This window comes from Arvicanthis niloticus, chromosome 3, assembly GCF_011762505.2.
Source record: "Arvicanthis niloticus isolate mArvNil1 chromosome 3, mArvNil1.pat.X, whole genome shotgun sequence".
Taxonomy (NCBI): domain Eukaryota; kingdom Metazoa; phylum Chordata; class Mammalia; order Rodentia; family Muridae; genus Arvicanthis; species Arvicanthis niloticus.
The window spans coordinates 92,353,046-92,376,931 of NC_047660.1; the positions used below are offsets into that span (position 1 = coordinate 92,353,046).

Below are 23,886 nucleotides of genomic sequence, written 5' to 3' on the forward strand. Positions count from 1 at the left end.
AATGTCAGAGCACAATACTACACAACTCTCCCAAGATGACGGAGTAGTCGATACAGAGAAACAAAGGCGTGAAAAGTGTAAAAACAAATGTGCTTAAACTTTCTAGGCTTAAAGCCCAGATAAAGAAGAAGATTGGTGAACTTGACTCGTGAATGTTTTGAGCTTCTATACATGTGAAAACACAATAACCAAAACTAAGAAGAGCAAGAACAGCTGAGGAAACTATCTCCACATCCTCACGAAGTAATCGCTCAGGAGGAAAGAACAGGATTTAAAAGGCCCAGATGCTATGAAGACACTGACAAGCAGGACTCCTTCCTAAGCTGTGCACGGAGAGACTGAACCAACCTCCAACTTAGCTTCCAGCTCGGAAGACCCTGCTCCTGGGATGAATCCAGACCAAATATGCACTGTGGTCTAGCCTGCACCTGACTGTTGGGGGCCGACTTTAGCAGAAAGCGGCTATCAGCTTTGCAGCCATCTTGAGCCATATACCCTGACATGAGACTTGGATTACAATAGCCTACAACAGCTGAGAACACTCTGATAATCTTGGTTTAGATACCTTGAGTGTGTGAGATTAAAGGTGTGTGAGATTAAAGGTGTGTAATTTAAGAGTATGACTTAGAAGTGTAGAGATCAGATTTAGAGACAAGACCTAAGGGCATGATTAAAGGTGTGACCAAAAGGCATGGCTTAGAAGTAAGACATATAAAAGGCAGAGGCAGACAGAGAGAGAACAGATTACTTGACATTAGGTAGAAGACACTTGGCTCTAGAGAGAACAATTTGGAGTAACAGAGATTCAGACACTAGGAGTAGGAATAGACATTAGACACAGCAGACAGAGATCAGAGAATTAGACACAGCAGAGCGAAGACAGAGAAGCAGGCACTTGGGAGAGAACTTGGAAGAGGTAACTTGGAACTTGGAGGCACTAGGAACTAGGAACTCAAGACTTGGGACTTGGACTAAGAAGAGAGACTGAAGAATAAACGGGTCTGAAACACACTCTGTCTGGTCTCCATTCTTCGAGTCTATCCTCACTCTCTCTCTTGCTGAACCCCGACCCACGGACCAGAGCGGCAGCTTGGGCTGGGATACAGTGGCCACCAAACTCGGGGCAGCCCAGGCCTCAACATTTTGCTCGGGCCGCAACACCTGACCAGGATGTATGTGCTTAGAGCACTCGCTAAGGAACTTAGACTTGTGATGACATCTCTTCCATCCCAGAAGCATGATTCCAGAGACCCCCAGAGCTTTTCTTTGCACTGTAACCACCAGGAGGGTGTTCTTCCCCCAGCTTCTAAGAGACGACAGATCCTCTACTTCACTTATTGCTTGGCCAAAGGAGTGCAGCATCTAGTTAGATGCTGACACTGACTGGCCAATCCTAGCTTCTTCCCTTCTCTAACTGCTGAGGGCAGGCTCTCCCCTGCCCTGCCCTGCCCTGTCCTGGAGTGCTCACTCCCATAAATCACCTCTGCAGATGCTGTGAGGAATTTCAGCTCCCTCTCCTCCTTTCAAAAGTTACCAAAGACAAACATATTTTTTGTTTCGAGTTTTGCTTTTGGCAAATGTTGACTGTGAAGCTCAGGGCCTTGTACATACTGTATTCTCGGCTGCAAACTCTCTGTTTTCTTTCCTTGACTAATGTCCAGCTTTGTTTGATTTCAACAATACAATTTACAAACCAGTACAATGTTGGAATTGGAATATGACTTTTTCTACTTATATGTATTTTTTTGTTTCCTATTAAATAAATGTATTCCACCCATATTATAACAACAACAAAAAACTGTTTTCAGGTGATTTAAGCTCCCTACCTGTTGTAGCCTCCGTTCTGTCACTGTGATAAAGTACTCTGACAAAAGCAATCAGGGGAAAGGAGTTATTTTAGCTCATAACTGTAGCTTGCAGTCCATCATTGTAGTGAAGTCAAGGCAGCAGGAACTTGAAACAGCCATATCCAGTCAAGAGCAGAGAGAGAGAATTAATGTGTGTATGCTTGGACTCGGCTCACCCCCACTTTTTTATAGTCCAGGGTCCAAGTGCAGGGAATTGCTGCCACTTGTTGGCTGAATCACCACATGTCAATTGATGTGATCAAGGTAATGCTGCATGGACTGGCCCACGGGCCAGCTAATTTAGGCAGCTCCTCATGAAGGCTCCTTTCCTCTAGATTGTGTCGAGATGACAATTAAAGCTGACCATCACATTAGCAGAAAGCAATGAAACTAGTTACCAGTTCCAAGGTCCTCTAGATTTAGCGAGGAACATCAAATGATCAGCCATTCCTAGGCCAGGACTTTTGTCCTCTCCCCAAGTTTTCATAAAATAAAAGTCTTTCCAGACATGCTGGCACAGATCTTTAATCACAGGATGTGAGAGGCAGAGTAAATGACTCTCTGGGGAGTTTAGGGTCAGCCAGAGCTACATATTGAGACCCTAACCAAAAGAAAAGAAAGGAAAAGAAGAAAAAAGAAAAAAAGAGAGAGAAAGGGAAAACTGAAATAGTTTATAGATTTATAGTAATAGTAATAGATTCCTTAGAGAAGTTTAGCAAGCAGCTCGGTCACAAAATAGTCAATAGTCGAACTGAAAGTGAGTTCCAGCTGACCTGGATAGAAGCTCGTTCCTGGGGCCTCATTTCACAGCATTCTCCGTTTGAGGCAGAGAAGGCCAACATTCTCTTGACTCTGTACTCAACCACTATCATATGTGGCCTTGGCAATTCCCTTTCCTTATGTGGCTCTCACCTCCCTCATCTATGCAACAAAAAGAAGACGGGCCTAAGGTGTGTGTGTGTGTGTGTTCTTTCCTGCACAAGCACGCCAGATTTCTGTCTTGTAACACACCCAAGACAAGCCAATAGCCAGGAACAGATTCAAACGAAAGAGTGGCCGCACCGAGCTTGGAGGCCAGCGCAGGTGCCCCTCGTGCACACCCACCTTGAATTCCTCGTGGATACGTTCCTCCAGGACTTTAGCCGCCTTGCGGTCCTCCATCTCCACTTTCCACTTCTCCGCCAGAATCCGGGCTTTCTCATTGGCCAAGGCATCCCGAAACTTCTTGGTGATCTCTGCCTCCTTCTGTCTCCTTCCAAGAGAGCAGCAGCAGGGGTAAGCTTGCGTGACAAACTAGAAGATGGTGACTCAGTGCAACTCCAAGTAAAAGCAACAAGCAGGCTTTCCTTTGGTACATAGGACAGCAAAGACTAAGATCAACAGAACTCAACGTGGTAGAGGAGGGGAGAGATGACACTGTAGAGAACAGCCAAACAGCAGCACCATTCTGGAAGCCAAGAAACAATACAAGCAAGTCCCACTTCTTACTCAAGTAGAAGAAGGTATATACAGGAGAGGTCAGCAGATGTTTATAGAGAGAGATGATATGCAGTAAGCTGCATCCCTGTGGAACTACATGAGAATCTTCAACAGCACAGGGATTTGAGCTGATAGGACTTGGCAAGGTATAAATAAAGTTGTTGTTTTGTCTCTTAAATAGTCTTCGTGGTTAGCTTGGGTGACAGGTGGTGGGTGTTCTTTCATTCATTCTAGTCTTCAGTCTTCTTTACATTGTTTTTACAATTTCACAGCTAAAACGCCATCATTCAAACTTGATGGTGAGGGGATGCTAGAGGCGCTGTTACATGGATTTCCAAGTTTGGCAAGAAAAAAATAAATAAGGAGCATGACTCCAAACTTTCCTGAGGGCTTAGCTGTCCTTCTACTGTGAAAATGTAAATAATGTGCAGAGGAGCAGCTCATAGCCAAGGTGGAGCCCTATGGCTAGACCATCCCCGAGAGAACTCTGCGGAGTGGCTGGGGCTGTGGAAATGGTTCAGTTGGTAAAGGACTTGCCATGTGAGCACTAGGAAATGAATTTAGATCCCTAGCATCCTCATATAAATCTGGATGCAGTCACACATGCTTATAATCCCAGCACTAAGGAGACAGAAACAGAAGAATCCATAAAACTCACTGATCAGACAATCTAGCTACATTGGTGAGCTATAGGTTCCATGGGAGAGCCTGCCTCAAAAAATAGTGTGGAGAGCAAGAGAAGACATCTGACATTGACCTCTGGCTTTTACACACATACATGCACACATAAACACAGGCACATGAGTACATGAACATGCACTACACACACACACACACACACACACACACACACACACACACTATGTTCTCCATACTATCCAGGTGAGTGTACACTTCATACATACAGGAAGAGGTGTTAGGTTTTTATGTCATATCCCCAACAGGAGAAAACTGAGGTCCCAGATTAGCTGGCAGTTGGGTCTAACACTTGAACCCACAAGGTTTACTAAAGAAGACTGTCTTGGTCACTTGATCTTTACAGAACTCAACACAGCCAACCAGTGATCAGCACCTCATTTTTCCACCCATGGCTTAGATCTCCCCAAGGCTCCAGGCTCAGGCCCTACCCAGCACCCTCCCCGCCAGCACCTCTCACCAGAGCTCTTCAGCCTCTTTCTGTGCTTGCAGCCGTGCCCTCTCAGCAATCAGTTCCTCAGATATCTCTTCATAGGGCTTGTCTCCAGGGCCTTCACCCATGACCCACACCCAGACCTCACCATCTGCTCCCAGCAGCCACTGGATATGCTTGTTGCTTGCTGCCTCACAGTGGAAGGAGGAAGAGAGAGAAAAGAAGAAATACATAGTTTCCAGTTAAAGAGCAAGCAAGCCAACCTGGTGCTAGCGCATGTTCTATAGTTATCATGCAACTCAATAGAGCAACAGTGGCCTAAATACAGGTTCAAGAAATTTCCTTACATCATTCCCTCTAGGCAGCAACATATAGCTAAGCCAACACACAAGGCTAGAGTCAGAGGTGAGCTTTCCTGAGGTCCAAATCAACAAAAACATCAAGGGACAGTGTGATATTCTCTGTAGAAAACTGTGTGTGCTATTCCTGGACTGAGGCAGTTGGGTGCCAGTGAGCCTTCTCTGCCCTCTTGTTTTCCTAGCCACTGACTAGAAAGACGGATTCAGAAATGGTAGAGTTGCAAGATGAAGCAGCCTGGAGCCTGGTGTCTCTGTGATATACATCACACTGTAATTTGAGCAAGAAATGAACCTTTGCTAGATACAGTCACTGAGAGCCCTGAGTTTGCCAATAACAGCAGGCTCCACTGACGGACTGTGACTAGACCAGCGATGTTCCATGGTGACAGGGTTGCCACAGCAATGGAAACCCTGCATCTGGCTTTAGCAGCTGGGTGAGTGATCTCTAGCAGGCCAAACAGCTGGAGGTCCAGGCATGCAGGAACAAAACAGCTGGTAGAAATGACACGGGCTCATTAGAAGTTAAAAGGCAGACCCTATGTTTTCTGAATTAGGAAGTTGGAAATGAAACATTAACAACATATTTTAGATGCATTTGACACAGTGTTAAAAGAAAGAAAAAAAAGCAACGAAATTCAAAAAGGAATCAAGTGCTTTGCAGGGGGAAATGAAAGGGAAAAAGGAGAATACAGAAATAGAGATGAATTTGGTATGGTGGTGAATGCCTATGATCCTAGCACTCTGTAGGTTGAGGCAGGAGGATCATAAATTCCAGGCTAACTGGGCAATGTAAATGTAACCCCTCCCTTACTCCTCCCCCCCCACACACACACAATGCAAAAGGTGAAAATTTGAAGAGTTTTGCATGACAGAGCTCAGTCAGTTGTCTCCATAAATGGGAGTGGCTGTGAGCAAGTGCTCTCCACTCTCCACCACAGCAGATGCCGCTGGCTCAATAAACCCTCAGCCTCCAGGACCTTGTGTTTCCCAGAGGCTGTCCCAGCATGACAAGCTCATGACTGAGATGTCTAACTTCTTGGCAAAACTTCCTGGCAATGCACAGCTCTCTACAACAAGGCTCCCAGCCTCCTTCCCTCCTTTACTCAAGGTCAAGTAGGAAATTTTTAAATATTTATTTATTTTAAATAGTTACAAGCCCAGTATGTAATTGTATAAAATGATTTCATGAAAAAAAAAAAAAACGTGTATTTTATAAAACAACAAAATTATCATTAGAGCGCCAATCACTGAGCCTCTGTCGTAAAGGCTCAGCTGTGTGCTTTTCTTCTAGATACATAGCTGATTAAAAAAAGAAACAATCAGAGTCAAGAGGCAACCTATGGAGGAAAAAAAGGATTCCTGCAAACCATACACCTCATTAAGGGTTACCACCCAAATACATTGGAAGTCAAGCAACACTGTATCAAGAAAACAAACAATTCTGTTTTCAAATGGGTAAAGAAAGGGCTTGAAAAGACACCTCTTAAAACAATACATACAAATAGCCCGCTGTTAGAAAAAAATTCAACCTCATTAATCATCAGAGAAGCTCAAGTCAAAACACTGTAGGATATCACTCCATGCTTGTTAGAAGGGTGAGCAGCAAATATACAAAGCTAAAAACCTTGGGGACAGTGGCTCTAGCAGTAGTCTCAACCTGTGATTCATGACTCCTCTGGGGGTTTGAATTACCCTTTCACAGGGGTTACATATCAGATATCCTGCATTTCAGATATTTACACTGGGATTCAAAAAAGTAGCAAATTTATAGTTATGAAGTAGCAATAAAAACAATTCTACAGTTGAAGGTCACCACATGAGGAAATGTATTAATGCAATTAATATATTTATAGCTTTAGGATGGTTGAGAACCATCGGGCTAGAGGGATTGTTCAGTGGTTACTTGTTCAGTGGTTGCTCTTGCAGAGGACCTGAATTCTACTCCCAGTACCCAGATGGCAGCTCACAACCATCTGGATCTCCAGTTCCAGGGGACCTTACACCCTGTTTCACCTTAGCGGGCACTGTGTGCATGTGGTGCATGGACATACATGCAGGAGAAACACCCATATACATAAAGCAATTTTTTAAAATAAAAGCTTCTGGTTCATAGAAATAAAGGAACATTGGTACTCTGATGTAAGAACGTGAATTAATGCAGACATTATAGAAAACAGTACAGAAATCTCTCCGGAAATGAAAACTAAAGGTGTCAATGTGTACACATATATGTGCGTATCCAAAAAAATGAAGTCATTATGTCAGAGATGTTTGCACACTCATGTTCATTGTGGCACTATACACAACTGACATGTAATCAACCTGTGTCCGTTAAGAGACATGCACACATAAAAACAACTTTAAAATAAAGGATAAATAAAGAAAATGTGATACATACCTATGTGGGATACTATTTGGCCCTAGAAAAGTAGAAAATTATATTATTTTCAACCATATAGGTGAACCTGGGGGTGGGGGGGCACTGTGATAAGTGAAGGAAGCCAGACACAGATACACAAAGGTCATATGAATTCACACACATGTGGGATATAAAGTGGGGAGAAGGATCAGAGAGATGCTGAAATAAATACATGTGTCTCTAGATGTATATATGGGCATTACTAACTGGACCCAATGGGTTATTTAAGAAAACCAAACAAGCATGAAGTTAGGAAGGGATGTGTTGGGGGCATAGAAGGAGCTGGAGGATAAAATGAGCATGATGGTTCATTGTATACATGGATGGAATCTCAACAAAGATATTATTTAAAGCTCATCAGTATCTATCTCATTAATATGCAAATTTTCTCTCCTCTTTAATAAATGAAAAAACTTTATGTATACCAAGATTTGTTTTAAAATAAATTTCTTTGTGATTTACTACTTTTAAAAATGGGTCTTATTTTGCATCTTTTGTAAATCTACTTAATATCCAGCCTAATTGAAAGCAAAAGTAGTTCTCATATCTTCTCCTGAGTTCCCCCTTTCATGATAGGTAATTTTTGTTGAAGTATATAAAAGAATAATTCACATGCACTTGCAAAAAAGAAGAGTGGAGAAGAACTCACAACTTTTCCCCAGGTAGTCGTAGATACCGTATAAAGGTTCAAATAAGTAATGAACACTTCATTTGTTTGTTTGTTTGTTTAGAGATAAAGTCTTGCTATGTAGACTAGGCTTGCCCTGGACTCATTTTATAGCCCCAATGGTCCTGGTTGTGTGATACTCCTCCTGCCTCAGCCTCTTCAGTGCTGGGTTATAAGCCTATACTGCCATACCCAGCTAGTGGTAGATTCTTAAAGGTTAGTTACAACATGAAATCTAAACCATACCAGTAAGGCAATGAGCTTTTTATATTAAAATCCAATCACTGTAATGACATAATGATGTTACCATTAGAGGATGTTGGGTGAGAATGTTATAGGAATTCTGTGAGCTTGCAATTCTTCTGAAGTAAGTCTGAATTACTTCAAAATAAAAGGTCTAAAGGTTTCTCACAAGATCTTACTTCTGTTTTATTTTGGGGTGTTTGTGTGTGTGTGTGTGTGTGTGTGTGTGTGTGTGTGTGTGTGTAGCTAGGAGTTATAGGTGGTTATGATTGCTGGGTGGTTATGGGTGCTGGGAACCAAATTCTGGTCCTCAGGGAGAGCTGCAAGCACTGAGCCATCTTTAGCCCCACCAAGTGTTTTGTTTGTTTGTTGTTATTATATTTGGTTTTTGAGACAGGATCTCTCTATGTAAGCAGCTATGGCTGCACTGGAATTCACTGAGTAGAGCAGGCTAGCCTCAAACTCAAAGAAATCTGCCTGCATCTGCCTCCTGAGTGCTAGGATTTAAAGTGTTTGTACATGCTACAAGGGATGCAGAGATGGGAGAATCAGCACTCAAGGCTAGCCTAACTACCAAACAAGACAAATGGACAGACAGACAGACAGACAGACAGACAGATAGATCTTCCCCACTGGTTTATATTCTACTGTGAACAGACCTTGTACACATACATGACTTTGATACTTTGCTCACTGGTTCTTTAGAAAACATTGGGTCAATGCATCAAACAAATCTTCCAAATACAGGTTTTATCTTACAGTATCAGAAAAGTCACATTTGTAAATGCCATCATGATCTTATGAGGCAAAAGATTACACACTGGGCAACTTGAAAGTTCATTGTAGCAGAAAGACGTTTTTCAAAAATTTTAGCCTTTTGGCTTGAAAGCAGAAATTTTATCATCAGTGTAAGTTTTGTCAATTCCCTTTCTTGAAGTAACAGATTCTCTTTGCTCATTTTTAAGTAGTCACCTATGAAAAATACATATATCATTGCCTGGAAATCTTTTCTTAAATAAAAATGGTGAACCACAAAAGAGGCTAGTTTATCAAATTACTGAAACAAGCACAAACTTTTTTTCAAGATACCCCTGCATCCTGCAGCAGGAGCAATGCTTTCTATGGCCATCTCATTTGTCACATGATAAAATGTTTACTATTTCACAGTGGAATGAAGCCATCATTCACTTGTACAGAATGATGAAAAATACATTGGCCACTACCAGTATGGTGCTGGGTGATTTCCTCACTGTGTTGGTTGACTCTCCATCACTATGACAAATACCTAAGCTAGTCAGCCAACAAAGAAGAACGGTTCATTTGGGCTTACAATTTGTGGATTTCAGAACATGTGCAAGCAGACCCAGTATGGGATATCACACTACGGTGGAATCATACACCCAAGCAGATGTGTCATGACCAAGAGTAGAAGAGAGTGGTGTTCCATAATCCCTTCTGGGAATATATCCCCCGTGACCAGGATGCTTTCTACCAGACAAACAGTACCAGCACTTCCAAATAGCACCAAACTGAGGGCCAAGCCTTCAAAGTGTGGGGCTTCAGGAGACATTCCAAATATTAAATGAGGCACCCACTGTTGATTTTACAGCCTCAGTACAAGTATGGTTAAAAGGAGCATAGTTTTTGCCAGGCATGTCTTTAATCCTAGTACGCAGGAGGCAAAAACAAAAATATTTCTGTGAGTTCAAGGACAGCCTAGTCTACAAAGCAAGTCCAGGACAGTCAGGCTACACAGAGAAACCCTGTCTTGAAACACAGAGGGTTGGGGGAGAGCATAGACTGACTACCCCGAAGAAGTCTTAGGTTTTTTTTTTTCCAGGAATCCAGAAACCACACTTTAAGAATCATTCTATAATATGACAGCTAAATTTTCTTTCATTATACTGATGAAAGGGAGGGAACTGATACCTGCGATATATGAAGAATTCCTGTAAATAGCTGGTAAACATATCAAAATACTTAACTTCACTACCAATTAAAAATATGGTATCCACACAGGAGTGAATTGTCATTTTGCTCATGCAACACTGGAAATCAAGGAACGGTGTAATGGTTTCAAAAGTGAAAAGATTCTTAAAGTTATCTCAAAGGAGAATGCACAGGCATAACCATTTTTATTATTCCTACAGGCTCAAATGATTTTAATGAGAAATTTTTAAGTATTATTCTTAAAGACATGGTGTGAGCCAGCAAAGCAGCTTAGCAGGTAAAAGTGCTAGCTGCCAAATCTGATGGCCTGAGTTTAACCCCAGAGACTCTCACAATGAATATATGTCTGACCTCCACACATATATGATGGTACATGTATACACACATACACACACATAAATGGTAACACTATAATAACATAACTTGCCATAGACACTAGGCATTAAGACAGATAATAAGAATTGGCAGAAATAGAGAAAAACAAGTCCCCTTGTAATTGCTGCTTGGAATGTAGGCTACAAGATATCCCAGTGATCCAACCATAAGAAATGAAACCACGTTTCCACATAGAAATGTCCATGTGAAGCCAGGTACAGTGCCACAAACATGTAAGGCCAGCACTTGGAAGGATGATGCAGGAGGATCCCTGTGTGTTTGAGGCCAGCCTATGCTATATATTAAAGCCCTATCTCAAAAAGAACAACCAACCAGCAAACAAAAAATACCTGTGCATAAATGTTCATAGACGTATTGCTCACAACAGCCTAAAAAGGGCAAATAAGCTATGGGTTCATAACAGAATAATGAATAAACAAATATGGTTATGGGGTAAGGGGACATACCTAGAAACCTGGGACCTGATAGGCTGAGGCAGAAGGGTCATTAGATGCCAGCTTGAACTACATAACCAGACCTCCTCTTACTAAGAAGAACAAATGTTCTAAAAGACCAAATTGATTCAAACATTCGATGCTACCTTAAATTCCCAGCATGAAAGATGATTCTAAGACTTGGCATAATAAAAGAGCTAGAATAAACAAAATAAACCTTGAAAAAAGAACCAAGTTGAATGACCTATATATTTACAGTTTGAAGTTGACTACAAAGCTACAGTTTCAAGATTTACTAGAAAGCCAAAATCATTATGACGCTTATGTTAGAAGAGACACATACATTGGTTAACTAGCAGAGTCCAGAAAGGGAGCTACACGTGCTTATTTGGTCACTTGCTTTACAGCAACACTGCCAAGAGAATGAAATTTAAAAAGAATCTGTTTTCAACAAAAAAAAAATACTGAGAAACTAACATTCATGTGCAAAAGTTTTTCTCAACTCTTACCTTACATCACACATGTGTTCACATTTATGATGTCAAGGAATTAGTGTGTGCACTCAGGTTCTCCTCCAAATAGAAAGGTACTTTGTGCTTTAAAGTGCCGGGAAGCCCAAGATAAAACACAACTGATTTGTCATGCTTTCTTCTAAAACCTGACTGCCTGAGCAGTGTGTCCAGGAGAGGTCCTGAAAGACTTCTCATCTCTTTGATGGTTCTTCCTTGCATTTACAAGGCACCAACTTTCTCTTCAGATGTTTTCACCAATATCCAAGATATAGGGCTTTCAAACAAGGAAAATCCTGGCCAAGCAGAACAAGATGAATCATCTTTAGCAGGACAAGATGGTTCACCCTAACTGAGAAATTACCTATCATTTAACCTGCTATAACTGAATTCTTTCCTAGTTATACCTTTCAAAGCTGGAACTGTGACAGAAAGCAGCCCCACTGTCACCACAGCCCTATTTTCTCACAAATGTAGACCAGAATCTAGAGGGATGGAATCTAAATTAAGATGCAAAAGCATGAGGGTCATTTGAGGCTACATGAATTCAGACCTGGATAGCATGGAGACATTGGATAGCATAGGGAGACACTGGATGACAGAGGGAAGACACTAGATGGCGTAGAGGAGACATTGGATGTTTTCAGTTCTAGATGTGGTGGAACCTGGGAGAATGGAGCCTAAAAATAAGGTTGAGTAAAGTCTCATATCAACTGCATTCAAGGTATAAGGCAATTTTTACTCTGAGGGTTAAGAGTCACCAGAATAAAGTGTAAAATCACAAGGACGATATGCACATGGCAAAAAAAAAAAAACTGTTTTCTGAAGACATATACAAACAAATAACAACATCCAGTTGTAATGAATAATCTGAAGTACGCTCACCCCGTCCACTATACCTGGGAGGGGCGTGAAAACAGTCCAAGCACAAGTCCATGCTTCGAGCAACTGAGGTCTGTTTTCTTGGAGTTACCTCACAAGCACTTAAAATTTTCATAGGACTCCATTCTTAGACTGTGTTCTAACAATTGGACAGCGTGGCAGAGACACAGCCCAGCATGGTAAAGACATTGGGTAGCAAAGGGGAAACACTGCATCGCGTTGCAAAGATACTAGATAGCATTGGGGAGATGCTGGGTAGCACTGGGGGGAACCACTTGCAAATAAACAGCCTAAGGAGCTTTTCATCTGCCATAGTGTGCAGAGAGAAGCATGACCAGGTGATGGAGAAAACAGCCCTACCTCTAGTCCACTTGCTGGTTCCAGACCGACTTTCCTAGATCTCTTTAGATTCTGATACATTACTTGAAAGAAATCCTCTTTTCCATAAGATATCTTCACCAATATGCCTGAGGACACAGTCTGATATCTGAGTCTGGTGAACAGAACACTGGAGTCTCTCACCATAGAGACAAATTGCATATAAGTACTTACTACATGTGCATGGAATTAATTACATACTGTGTTGGTGAGTTTTATTACATTCATTTCTATATCTGTACATGTATATGCATATGTGTGGGTGTGCATGATACAGAACATATGTGTAGGTGAGAGACCAACTTGTAAGTGTCCCTTTCTGGAGATCAAACTGAGGTTTTCATGCTTGGTACAAATACCTTTACCTGCTGAGCCACCTCCTCTGCCCTGAGATGGCTAATTTCATATGACTACATGGTTAGATATGGTGCTAAGGTGCTTGTTATATAATCTGAGTATTAGACTAAAGGATTTATTAATATTTACAATCAGTTGACTTTTATAGAGCACATGAGCCTCCCTGATGTAGCAGGCCTCATCCAGGCATCTATAAGCCTTGGAAAAGGAAGATGAAAAACAAGGATTCCCCAAGAAGACTATAACCTAGAACTGCTGCCTGAGTTACAAGGCCATAGATGTTAGACTTAACTATTCCCTGTGAACTGACTTCTTAAAGTTGTAAATACATTTCCATTCTAATGGTTCTGTATCTCTGAAGAATCCAGACTTAGAAATATGTTAACTAGTTGACCATGACATGACTGAATTGTACCTTCTAGGCAGTAAGGAACCAGGAGACACTGGTGGCCACAAGATACCGTGCACAGCTTACCACCATGTTCATGTACCAGTCCTAAGGGTAAAAGCATGTGTGGCTTTATGACATCTCTCAGAGGATCCTGTAGGTAGGTGGCCCCAACAACAGATGTGTTCCCTGAATGTAGCTGTCATTTGTTCTAAGCTATAAACTTGATCTTCTAGGAAAACAAAAATAACTTGATGCGGTGTAAAAGCAGTATTGTTAAGCAAATCAATAACTTAATAGTATATCGGGTTTCACTGGGGCCATCTCATTTTATCTTCCCCATGAGGCCAGGGCATATGCCCTATTATCATCTATGGTTGACACGGACACTTGAGAATCTTGCCTATAGGCCAAATTAATGTGTGGAAACAGCCACAGTTAGTAAGTGTGCAAAACCAAAATTCAAACCAGTCATTGAGTATCTATCACTCAAATTCCTCTGACATAAATAATACAAAATCCCAGGACAATGTAAACATCAGGTCAGTAGTACAGCTTATTTTACGTTGTATTCCATACAGACCTCACAGTTGATTATCCAGGGCTCTCCCTAAGCTGTAATGATAACACAACCCTCCCACCCCACCCTCTGCCACTCCAACTCAAGAACTGTTGAAGGGGAATGTCTTAGGACTTGCTGCAGTTATCACTGAGAAATTCACAGCATTCTCCCTCCAATCCAAACCCCTTATCTGGAATTTCTTAAGGGCTGAAACAACAGAAACAGTATGCCACTGAGAAGCCCTGGACCCTAATCTTTATCTTGTACCTTATTAGCACAGTGTTCCCACTTAGGACAATGTCTGAGGCACTAATTGCATATTTTGTCATAGGAGAGGGTTGCATATATTAAGGGACTAGACAGGCTAAGTCTTCAGTATCTCACAAATTATAAACATCAGAACTCAGTTTTGGCAACCAGAAAATATGCACATCCATGAAATAGGATAGAGATAAATGATCCCTGATACTTAAGGTAATTTTGAAATGACTTGGGGAAAACAAGCCCAAGAATGTAGACCTCAAAGTCTAATGTAACAACCTATTTCCATATGGAAAAACCCCCAAGAAGCATTGCAGAGTCTTACATGAGGAAATAACTAGAAAGCAACAGTGTTCACTACCCTGAAAGACGGAGAAGCGACACAGCCATCAGCAAGCTGCTACTTCATCAGAGCTGGAGCAGAGACCTGGATCAGATTACAAGGTGATGTAATCTGGTTACCTTTCCCAAGAACTTTCCAGGCTGACCTCTGGGCTGGAGGGGAAAGTAGGAGGTGACTTGCACCAGTCTCTGACACAAACAAAGAGAATGTAAATCTGGGCAGCTCAGTCCAGGAACACACACACTGGAGCTCTGTACCAGTCAGGAAAGGCAGCTGCCACCATGCAGGAATCCAACTCAAGCGCTCTGTAAGAACAGCGTACACTTAACCTCTGAGCCATCTCTCCAGAGTCACGCTTTCTTTTTCCTCCAGTCTGGGATTGCATCCCATGGACTGATGCTACCCACAATCAGGGTGTGTATTCCTACCCAGGAAAAGAAAAACAAAAAACAAAACAAAAAAAAGTGAGACCCAGAACTAGCTCGCTCTCTCTCTCTCTCTCTCTCTCTCTCTCTCTCTCTCTCTCTCTCTCTCTCTCTTCTTTGGGAATTTCACACCATGTACCCATCACACTCATTTTCTAGTCTTTCCATGTCTACTTCCCACCCTTTAAAAAAATCCAGCTTGTGTTATCTATGTACTCACTGTTGCATGTCAAACTTTCAGTGGCCTCCCTGTTAAATAGAAGTGAGTTGTTCCCCTGCACCCCTGTTAGAAGCTAGCAGCTGTGGAGAGCTGACATTAGCATCCTTGTCACACTTTTTAAGAGTTCTCTTCCGCGGCTTCCTATTTAGGCTGTTTTTGTTTTCTTTCCTGGGAGGAAATTAGGGTAGGGGTAGGTTTGTCTCTTAAATGAATATAAACTCTGTCACGTTGACATTAAGATTAGCCACCACAACCAGTGAGACTGTGCGCCTTTTTACATCTTCGCTGTGGTTTAAAGTAGTCCTTTTGTAAGCTGCTTGTTTGGATATTTTCTTACTTTTTCTCTTAATTGTCTTTTCCTAATTAATTTTGAAAACTTGCTTATATTTCCTGAATATTAATACTTTGTCAGTTTTATGTGTTGTAAACCTTTTCCTCCCATGTATCTTCTAGTTTGCTCTTTTAACAATTTTTATTATTGTGCATGCAGATGTTTGCATGTGTGTTGTATGTGTGAGAGAGCAGTTGTGTGTGTGTGTCACAGCATGAACGTGGAGCAGAGAGGACAACTTCTGGGAGTTGATTCTCTCTTCCTACTGTGTCTTGATGTATGATCTCACATGTTTCAGCCATGTAGCATAGCATGCTCCGGGGCAGCTGGCCCTGAGTTTCTGGACTAGTCTCCTAACTGGGCTTCCCACCTTGAGGTAGGCGGAACAGACTACAGATGCAAGCCAGAGCACATGACTTTTTAACGTGGGCTCTAGGGGTTAGATCCAAGTTAGCAGACTTGCATAAAAACTTCTACTCACTAAACCACCTTGCTGGCCTTTGTCCCTTTCAAAACTATCAAGGAGATAGTTTTTTATTTAATGATGTTTTTCTTTATTTTCCTTGTTCTATATATTAAACATTATTTTACATTTTTTCTTTTACTTGTCTAATAATTTTGTTATACTTTTGTTTTTGTGTACTGGCCTTTACTTATCTTTAATATGTCTTTTTAGGAGCTGAAGAGATAATTTAGCAATTACAAGCACTGGCTGGACCTAGGTTCAGTTCCTGAAAGGCAGCTCAGGACCATCTGTGACTCTAATCCCAGATGCTCTGACGCCTCTTCTGGCCTCCAAGGGTACTGTACCAACATGGTACTGCAGAGACATATTCATTCAGGCAAACACTCATACACATAACATAAAAAAAATAACATCTCAAAAAAATAAATAGATAAATAAAAGTCTTTTGTATATACAGAAAAAAACTGTAGTAAAATGTGTGCTGAGGCAGGAAGGATAGAAACTTGAGTCGTAGCAGGTAGGTCAGTGCTCAAATCTCAGTTCCCCAATTACTTACCTAGTACAGCCTGCTAAGCCTGCCTGAGATTCATCTGCCCAACTAAAATAAAACTCAATTCTCACTTTATCAATTCAAAGACATACATCTTAACATTTCTGCAATCAAGATGTGTCTTACAATCAACAGTGCATCATGATTTAATTCATAAAATACCCACAGGAGCAGCTTCCAGGTCAGTAAGAGGGCAAGGCTTAACATAGGCCTGGCATGTCTTCCATCATGGTGAGTTCTTCTCAAGGAATACAGCTGCTGTTGTTTCACCTGCTTCCCAGTACCCTTTGCTTTTGAGCTTACAACACTCACTTGCTGAGGACCCCTTCATGATCCCCATATCAAAAGCTCTCAGTTGACCCTCCATGTAGATTCAGACTAACTGGAGCTTGTAGTTAAGAGTTCCACACAAATTAACTCTTTCTCCGTAGCTTCAAAAAGTGTACTTCATCCCTGGGGTCACCTACACCTGTCAGATACCACAGTCCCTACAGATGACTCCATACTCCTTCACAACAGGAGTTTTGCTCTTCTGTGGACCCTCTCACTGCATATCTGGTAAATTTGGAGGGTTGTAGCTTCTGAAAGGCTGGCATGGAGGTAGGAAGCTGTGGACCTTGGTGATTTTTGACAAATGGGGCTACCTCATTTGGGGAAGGCAAAATAGGAATAAGAATGAGTCAGTTGAAATGAACTGGAGGCCATCAGCTGGTGTCATGTGTTTAGGGTAGGCACAAAGAATTCTGCATGCTGGCCCATTAACTACTCATAACCACTTATAAAGCAAGATAGTTTTAGCAACTCTCTCTCCCAGTACAGAGGAAAGACTGAGCTGCAGGAGGGAAGTAATGTGGCCAGTGATGCTGAAACTGTACCACTAAGATGCCAACTCATTGGCTGCTGTCCTGTCATCCTGGCTTTGGTTTTAGGATAGAATATGAGCGGCAAAGTGAGTCTCTATCAAAGTCAATGCCACAAGCCTGGTGGAACAACAACACATGTAAGGCCCACTAGATCACACAAAATAAATGGATACAGCACATAGGTCTGGCTATGAGAACGTCTCTTGATGTCACAAACTATCAGCAAAATACACAAACATACACCATTCTTTGCAATGCCTTTCAGAGATCACCAGCTTTGGTCCATTGTTCTGACCATGTCTAGGCACAGTCACAACCAGGATCATTCCAGGCTATAGGCTACTCCTACCATTCTCTGCAGATCACAGCAGTTCTCAGTGGAGCATCTCCCATGCCCATCATAAAACTATGTCTTCATTTCATCCACAAGAATGTTTATCAACATCCCAAAAAGCAAAGGAGGTCTTCTGGGAAGATTGAATTTCTTCCCAATTATCCTACACATTGAAAATAAACTTGCAAATCATACTATGAGTGATGGACTTGAAGGACACAGAGAAAGGTTAAGATACTAGTATTCTAAGCTACACCTCTATCTCTTGAACTCTAGAATAACCGAGGTTGACCAAGCAGAGATGATGCCTTCTTCCCATACCACCAAATCAGAAAAAAAAAAAAATAGAGATGAGTGTAACCTGCTTCTTATGCCATGTGCCTATACTTTTGAATTCCTCCCCCCCCCCATTACTGTTTGAAAAAGCTTTGTTACTCCCATTGAAAGGTGGATTTCCAAGGTTATCCCACTAGGTGATAAAATCCAAGTGATGTGGCTCCATCCAGTCTATACACATATTTTAAGTAGCATCAACACAACCCAAGAGTAGAAAATCTGAGACAGTGTTACTTTATGTCCCTGAACACGTCAAGAATTTAACTTTAGCCCCAAAGAAGTGGAAGGGATTCCCAACTTGAAGTTTTGGTGTCACCAAGAGGAACAAAGAGAAAGGGGGGGTTGCACAGATCCTACAAATGTTGGAGTGGCTGGATGAAATCTTGCAGAAGCATAGTTATGACACTCCCCCAGAGTCTCAAGGTGACAACATGACTTCCCATTGAACAACAAATGGTTAACCACAACAACTGACTCCACTGAGTCCCTGAATATAAACAGAGACATGAGTGCTGTTGTACAGAAAGACCCCAAGAGGCCAAAATACAGTTCAACTGAGGCACAGGAGATGTGCCATACAGAATAAATTAGGAGAATGAAGACCGGGAAGGTATGTGCATATGCAGGGAGGGGAAAAACCCCAATGGATGGATGTTTCTACATTGAGCCACCACATAGATTACTAGCATGATACCTGGATCCTGGGACTTGTGTCAACTGTGTGTACTATGGTCCTTCTGTTCAAACTTGCAAAGGCTAAACTCTATGCAGTTCATCAATGTAAGCCCTTGGGATAAGTAATTGAATGGGTGAGTGACTAGACAAAAGAACAAGTGACAGATTTTTCATTTAATTGGAATTCTAAGACCAGAAGGAACTATAGAGGAAAATCTCAGGCATGAGACTCTAGGCCAAAGCTGTGGTATGTGTATTTGACTCCATCTCTCAGCATCTGGGTGACCTTGGCTGTACTCTATCTGTTCTGTGAGGCTCAGCACTCCCATTTGAAGTAGGGTCATAGGTTCTTGCCTTCCAGACATGGGGAGCCTTCAGGTATGTGCCTGAACAAAGCTCACACAGAGTGTAGGGCCTTCAAGACCCTTCATTATGACAGGACAGGAATTCTAGGACAGGAATCAGGCACTATGTACTCTCAGCCCTCCAGCAAAAAGCTTTTTGGCTTCTGGGCAGAGCCAGTCCCTCCTCTAGAACTCTCCAGAGTCAAGCCCAAGCAGTTCCCAGGAGCAGCACTGAAGTATGGATCTAAGATCGAAATGGGAATTTGGCCTAGGATGCGTACATTCCTCAGCCAGTCCCTTCTCTTTTCTATTCTTTATAAATCACAAATGTAATTACTCAGAAAAGAATCTTCTGCAACAAAACCCCAAATGAGTTTAATGTATAATTTATATATGAAAATGTAGATGTCAGTGTGTGATAAATCTCCACATAAATATTTTTGCAGTTAAATTTTTTGGCATCTGTCTTCTTCCCAAAGAACTTGTCAGACAGATGTGAGGCCTCCAGACTCAGGCTGAGTGGGGCTGGAAAGCCTTGGCTTGTGGACTACCCCAGCTTGTGATTTGGTTACCAGAGCATCAAACCCATATTTTGCATCAGCCACCTAAAGTCATGTCAGAGCTCTGTTACAACCTCTGTGGGTGTGGGGAAAGGTGCTAAGGGGAAGTGTTCCTGCTATTTCTTGTTCAGAACAGGTATACAACATTGTCTCAGTTCTATGCTCAGCCTCAAGGAAGGAAAACACAGTGAAATATAGCTTGAAGTTCCAGCTGCTTGGAATCTACTGAGAGAGTCACACAAGTGAATGGTGAATAACAATCCCAGGGTGGCAAATGCTACCTATGTGACAAAAAGCTACAGAGGAGCAAGTCCTCCCTGCACCAATGACATCCCCCAAGACTCCAGGGACAGGGGTGTTGGATAAAACAAAACAACATTACCAACAATAAGAAAAACATCCACAAAGACCAGGGTGAGAGTGGACATGATGAGGTGGTGTCATCGTGCCTGTGGAATGTATTGGGACTGACCAACAGTGAGGCTACATTGGAAGGCAGAAGCCAGGCCACCAACAGCCCTGCATTGGATTTGGCCTGGGTTGAACTCTTTGAACAGATCAAAGCTACGCTTTACTTGATGAATGAATGGAGACAAGTAAAGGATGATCAAGTGGATACGTGTTGCAAACTATAGAGTTGGGGCTATGTGTTTTACTTAAAAAAAAAATATATCCCTTACATTCTAAGAGACTAGAACTTTTGCTGGACTTTACAGCCAGACTTAGTAACATATCTTGAGTTCACTTAAGACTTAAGATCACTATCCTACTGTGTACTCATCCTGTTTGTTTAATCTGCCTTTAAGAGGACAATACAACAACCAACCTTAATTGCCTTGGATTTCCCATGTACTCAACTTTTACAACCTAAGCTAATGCATAGCTGTAATCTTAATCCATCTGGCATTAGTGAACTGCACCAAGTTTCAGCCTTTGAAACTTTGAATAGATGGATCATAGGGCATTCCGTCAACTGACGTAGCAGCACAGGGAATATTCGTGACTCAAGTACCAGGAGCCAAGTGTCATACAAGGCAGCTTTCATGGCCCTCACTCAAGAGTGATACGTGTGTTTTTGTACATGTGTTATAATAATCAATTGCTGAAAGAGCAAATATAGGTTCAAACCAATCTTATAAAATGAATATCCACCAAAAATGTTGAATGCAACATATGAATGTTGGTTGGTAAATAGCGATGTGTGTAGTACTGGTTGTTATCTGGGTCAGTTAGGGTCAGTGACTTAATCTATGGTAAAACTTTGTTAAAGATTCCTGTGAAGCACACTTTATTCTTTTCCCCATGTGGTGGTTTTTGTATTTTTCACTAAAAGAGAGAACAAACTCTTTGTTAGGGATATACACACCCACAGAGAGACAGGGACAAACAGATTCACAAGACAGCCTTCAGGCAGGCACATAATCAGACTCATACAACAGACAGAGGGCAATGGAAGATGCAGGGAGACTGAAGATTCAAATCTGGGCTCACTCTTGATCAAATGACACCAAGAGAAAATTGCTTCATTGATCTCTGTACTTAATGCATGCAACACCAAGCATGTTATTGGTGACTCTGAATTTACTTTATTGTAATGTATTGTAATGTTTTTACTGTATAGTAAAGTGAGTACAACAAACACAAAAGCTATTCTCCATAGCAGAATCTGTAATGTGCAAGGTGCGTATAACCACAACCCATAGCATCCTCTCATATGAAGACGTATACACTGTGGGCTGTGATAGAGAGTACAGACTTAAGCTGAGGACCAGAGTCTATATTCCAGGGAGGAAGGACCTACTTATCTCCAATGTACTTTGATTAGAAATGTTAGTGAAGGTGGAGAATATGTCCTTTGTCTGGGCATATACCTTATGTGCATAAGACCTTAGATTCAATTCCCAGAATCAGAAAAAGAAAGAAAGAACTATGTTCTCTAGTGTCCACCATGCAATTTGTCAAGCATCGGTTTCTGTGGTGCCTTCTTTGAATTGGGGCCTTATACAAGACAAAGCAAGTCAACATTTCCCCAGCCCATCTGGCTCCTACATAGTCCCTGACACATTATTCTTCTATAATTCTGGTTGGAAGCCCAAGCTAGTAGGACCAAAGGCCCCAGCACAAGGGTTCCAGATCCCCAGTCTTTATCACACTAGGGCTCATATAAAAGGAGAACCCAGGCTTGACTCATTTACTTTTTCATTATTAGTGAAGATTGGTGACCCCAAGCCACATACCTCTCTTGACCTTTGCCGGCCTAAGGCCCTCTGCCTGAGCCAAGGTATCCCATGCTTCCCGTTCCCTCCAACGCCGAAGCTGCTCCTCTCGCATCTTATAGAAGAGAATGTGCTTCTGCACATCACTGAGCTCAGCCAGAAGCTCTGGGTCGATGTACATGTCTTGCAGGATCTGCTGCAGCATGATGCTGTGGGGGACACACACTGGAGTGCAGCCAGTCAGAACTCCAGGGCTAGGCAGATCCTTGGGCCAGGCCAATGCCTCGAGCCAATTCCGCCCTAGATCCTCACTTTGGAGCCACTCCAAATGTCCTTTCCTCGTATAGCATCTTTGCTCTGTAGCTCCCAGCCAGTGATGAATTCATATCGGCCAAGACGACATTGTTCAGCCCAAGCAGCAAGAACCAAGGAGCTCTAAGGGGAAGCAGAGGCAGAGAGCTGTCTAGTCCTGGGTTCCTATTAAGATCACTTATCATTAGATCACTGCATTTCATCAGCGCCTTGTGTCATGGCTTCACCTAGGCTTCTGAGACAGTAAGAGTCCAAACCTCTGTTCAGACCCAAATCCGCCTGGGTCGGTAGGTGTCGAGTGATCTGTTAGTGGAAGGTAACAATGACACCAGCTGTATCAGTGACGCTGGCCTGGCCAGCTGAGAACTGATCCCTCCCCTGCAGATAAGAGGGGGTGGGGAAGAAGAAGTTTTGCCTACTAATTCCGTGTCTTTTGAGCCAGTGTCAAACAGGGACCTATGAAACTTTCCAAAGCTTCTGAGACCCATGATGCCACACTGCATCTGCTTCACATTTCAGGGCACCCGGAAGACCATTACTTTTTAAAGTGCCTTGGGGAAGGAAATGTCTTCCCTCCTGTCTGTTTTGGATTCAAGGTGGAGAACAAAAATGGAATCAGAAGAGGAAATGTAGGGGTTGTTCATGGCAGTAAAGATGACATCATTACCCCTTACCCTAGAACAGACTTTTAAACTCTGCATGTGTTTAAAGACAGGCCTCTGGGGGAGGGGGAGCATTTGGGAGGTTGTTGTTGATATCTTTGCTGTCCAAGTCCTTTAACATAAAGCAAACTTGCTATTCTGCTTTAATAGAAGCATCCAGGCTTCTGCTTTGAGGAAGCAAAAGCCTCTGGCTTGGAAGGTGGGTAGGAGCTGCTATTGCTGAGACCTGAGGCTTCCTTTCTAATAAGCTTACCTGCAGAGCTGTTCAGAGGTGCCCCTTTATCCAGACAGGAAAGTCCAAGAAGGTAGTGCATGCCTAGGGCTATCCAGCCAGTCAGCTGCTGCACCAGCCCTCCACCCAGGTTTCAAATTTGACATCCTCTTGGTAGTTTAAAGCTGCAACCCTATCCAGAGAAAACAGGAAGGATCTGGCACTGTGAGCCAGTTGGATTGGTGGTATTAGTGTCTCCACTTCCCTAAGGGTGGAAGACGGATCCTGCAACCAAGAGGCATGGAAGAGACCAGGAGTCTGAATCTTTCTCCCTCTGCAAGACTGATGAAGGCAAGCAGAACTAAGCAGAGTCTCACCAGTTAAGCCCACAGGGTCAAAATGGATGTGGCAGCCAGACACCCTCCTCTCAGGCCAGTCCCTTTGTTGCTTCTGGTATGACTCAGAGCCTCCACGTAGGACTCGCACTGAGACAGAACTCAGTGCGAGACAGAACTGTCACTTTGACCTGGATCTTTCCTAGTCAACTACTGACTGCCCCCACTACAGCTCTGGGTCCCCTCAGTGCCCAGTCAGCCATTCACACCCTCCCCCACCCCACCCCACCTACCCCTTGCCTCTAATTTGGTTATTTTTGTTTTTCTCCGCCATGTGAGCTGGTTAATTTTTATCAACTTGACACAAGCTAGAGTCACCTAAGAAGGGGAAACCTCAATCAATGAATTGTTTCAGTCAGACAAGTCTAAGGGATTAGTGCTGA

General features: G+C 42.4%; 1 protein-coding gene across 1 annotated transcript in view; it reads right to left on the reverse strand.

The window, feature by feature from the left end:
- Sh2d4b (SH2 domain containing 4B) overlaps positions 1-23,674 on the reverse strand; it is a 73,697-nt gene extending 50,023 nt beyond the window's left edge. Inside the window, exons 1-3 of the mRNA XM_034498871.2 lie at positions 21,945-23,674; positions 4,483-4,642; positions 2,952-3,099 (exon numbers count right to left, since the gene is read on the reverse strand). Of these exons, the coding sequence (XP_034354762.1) occupies positions 2,952-3,099; positions 4,483-4,642; positions 21,945-22,128 (492 nt within the window). The 5' untranslated portion in view covers positions 22,129-23,674. The remainder of the gene's footprint in view (positions 1-2,951; positions 3,100-4,482; positions 4,643-21,944) is intronic.
- Positions 23,675-23,886: the final 212 nt, after the last annotated feature.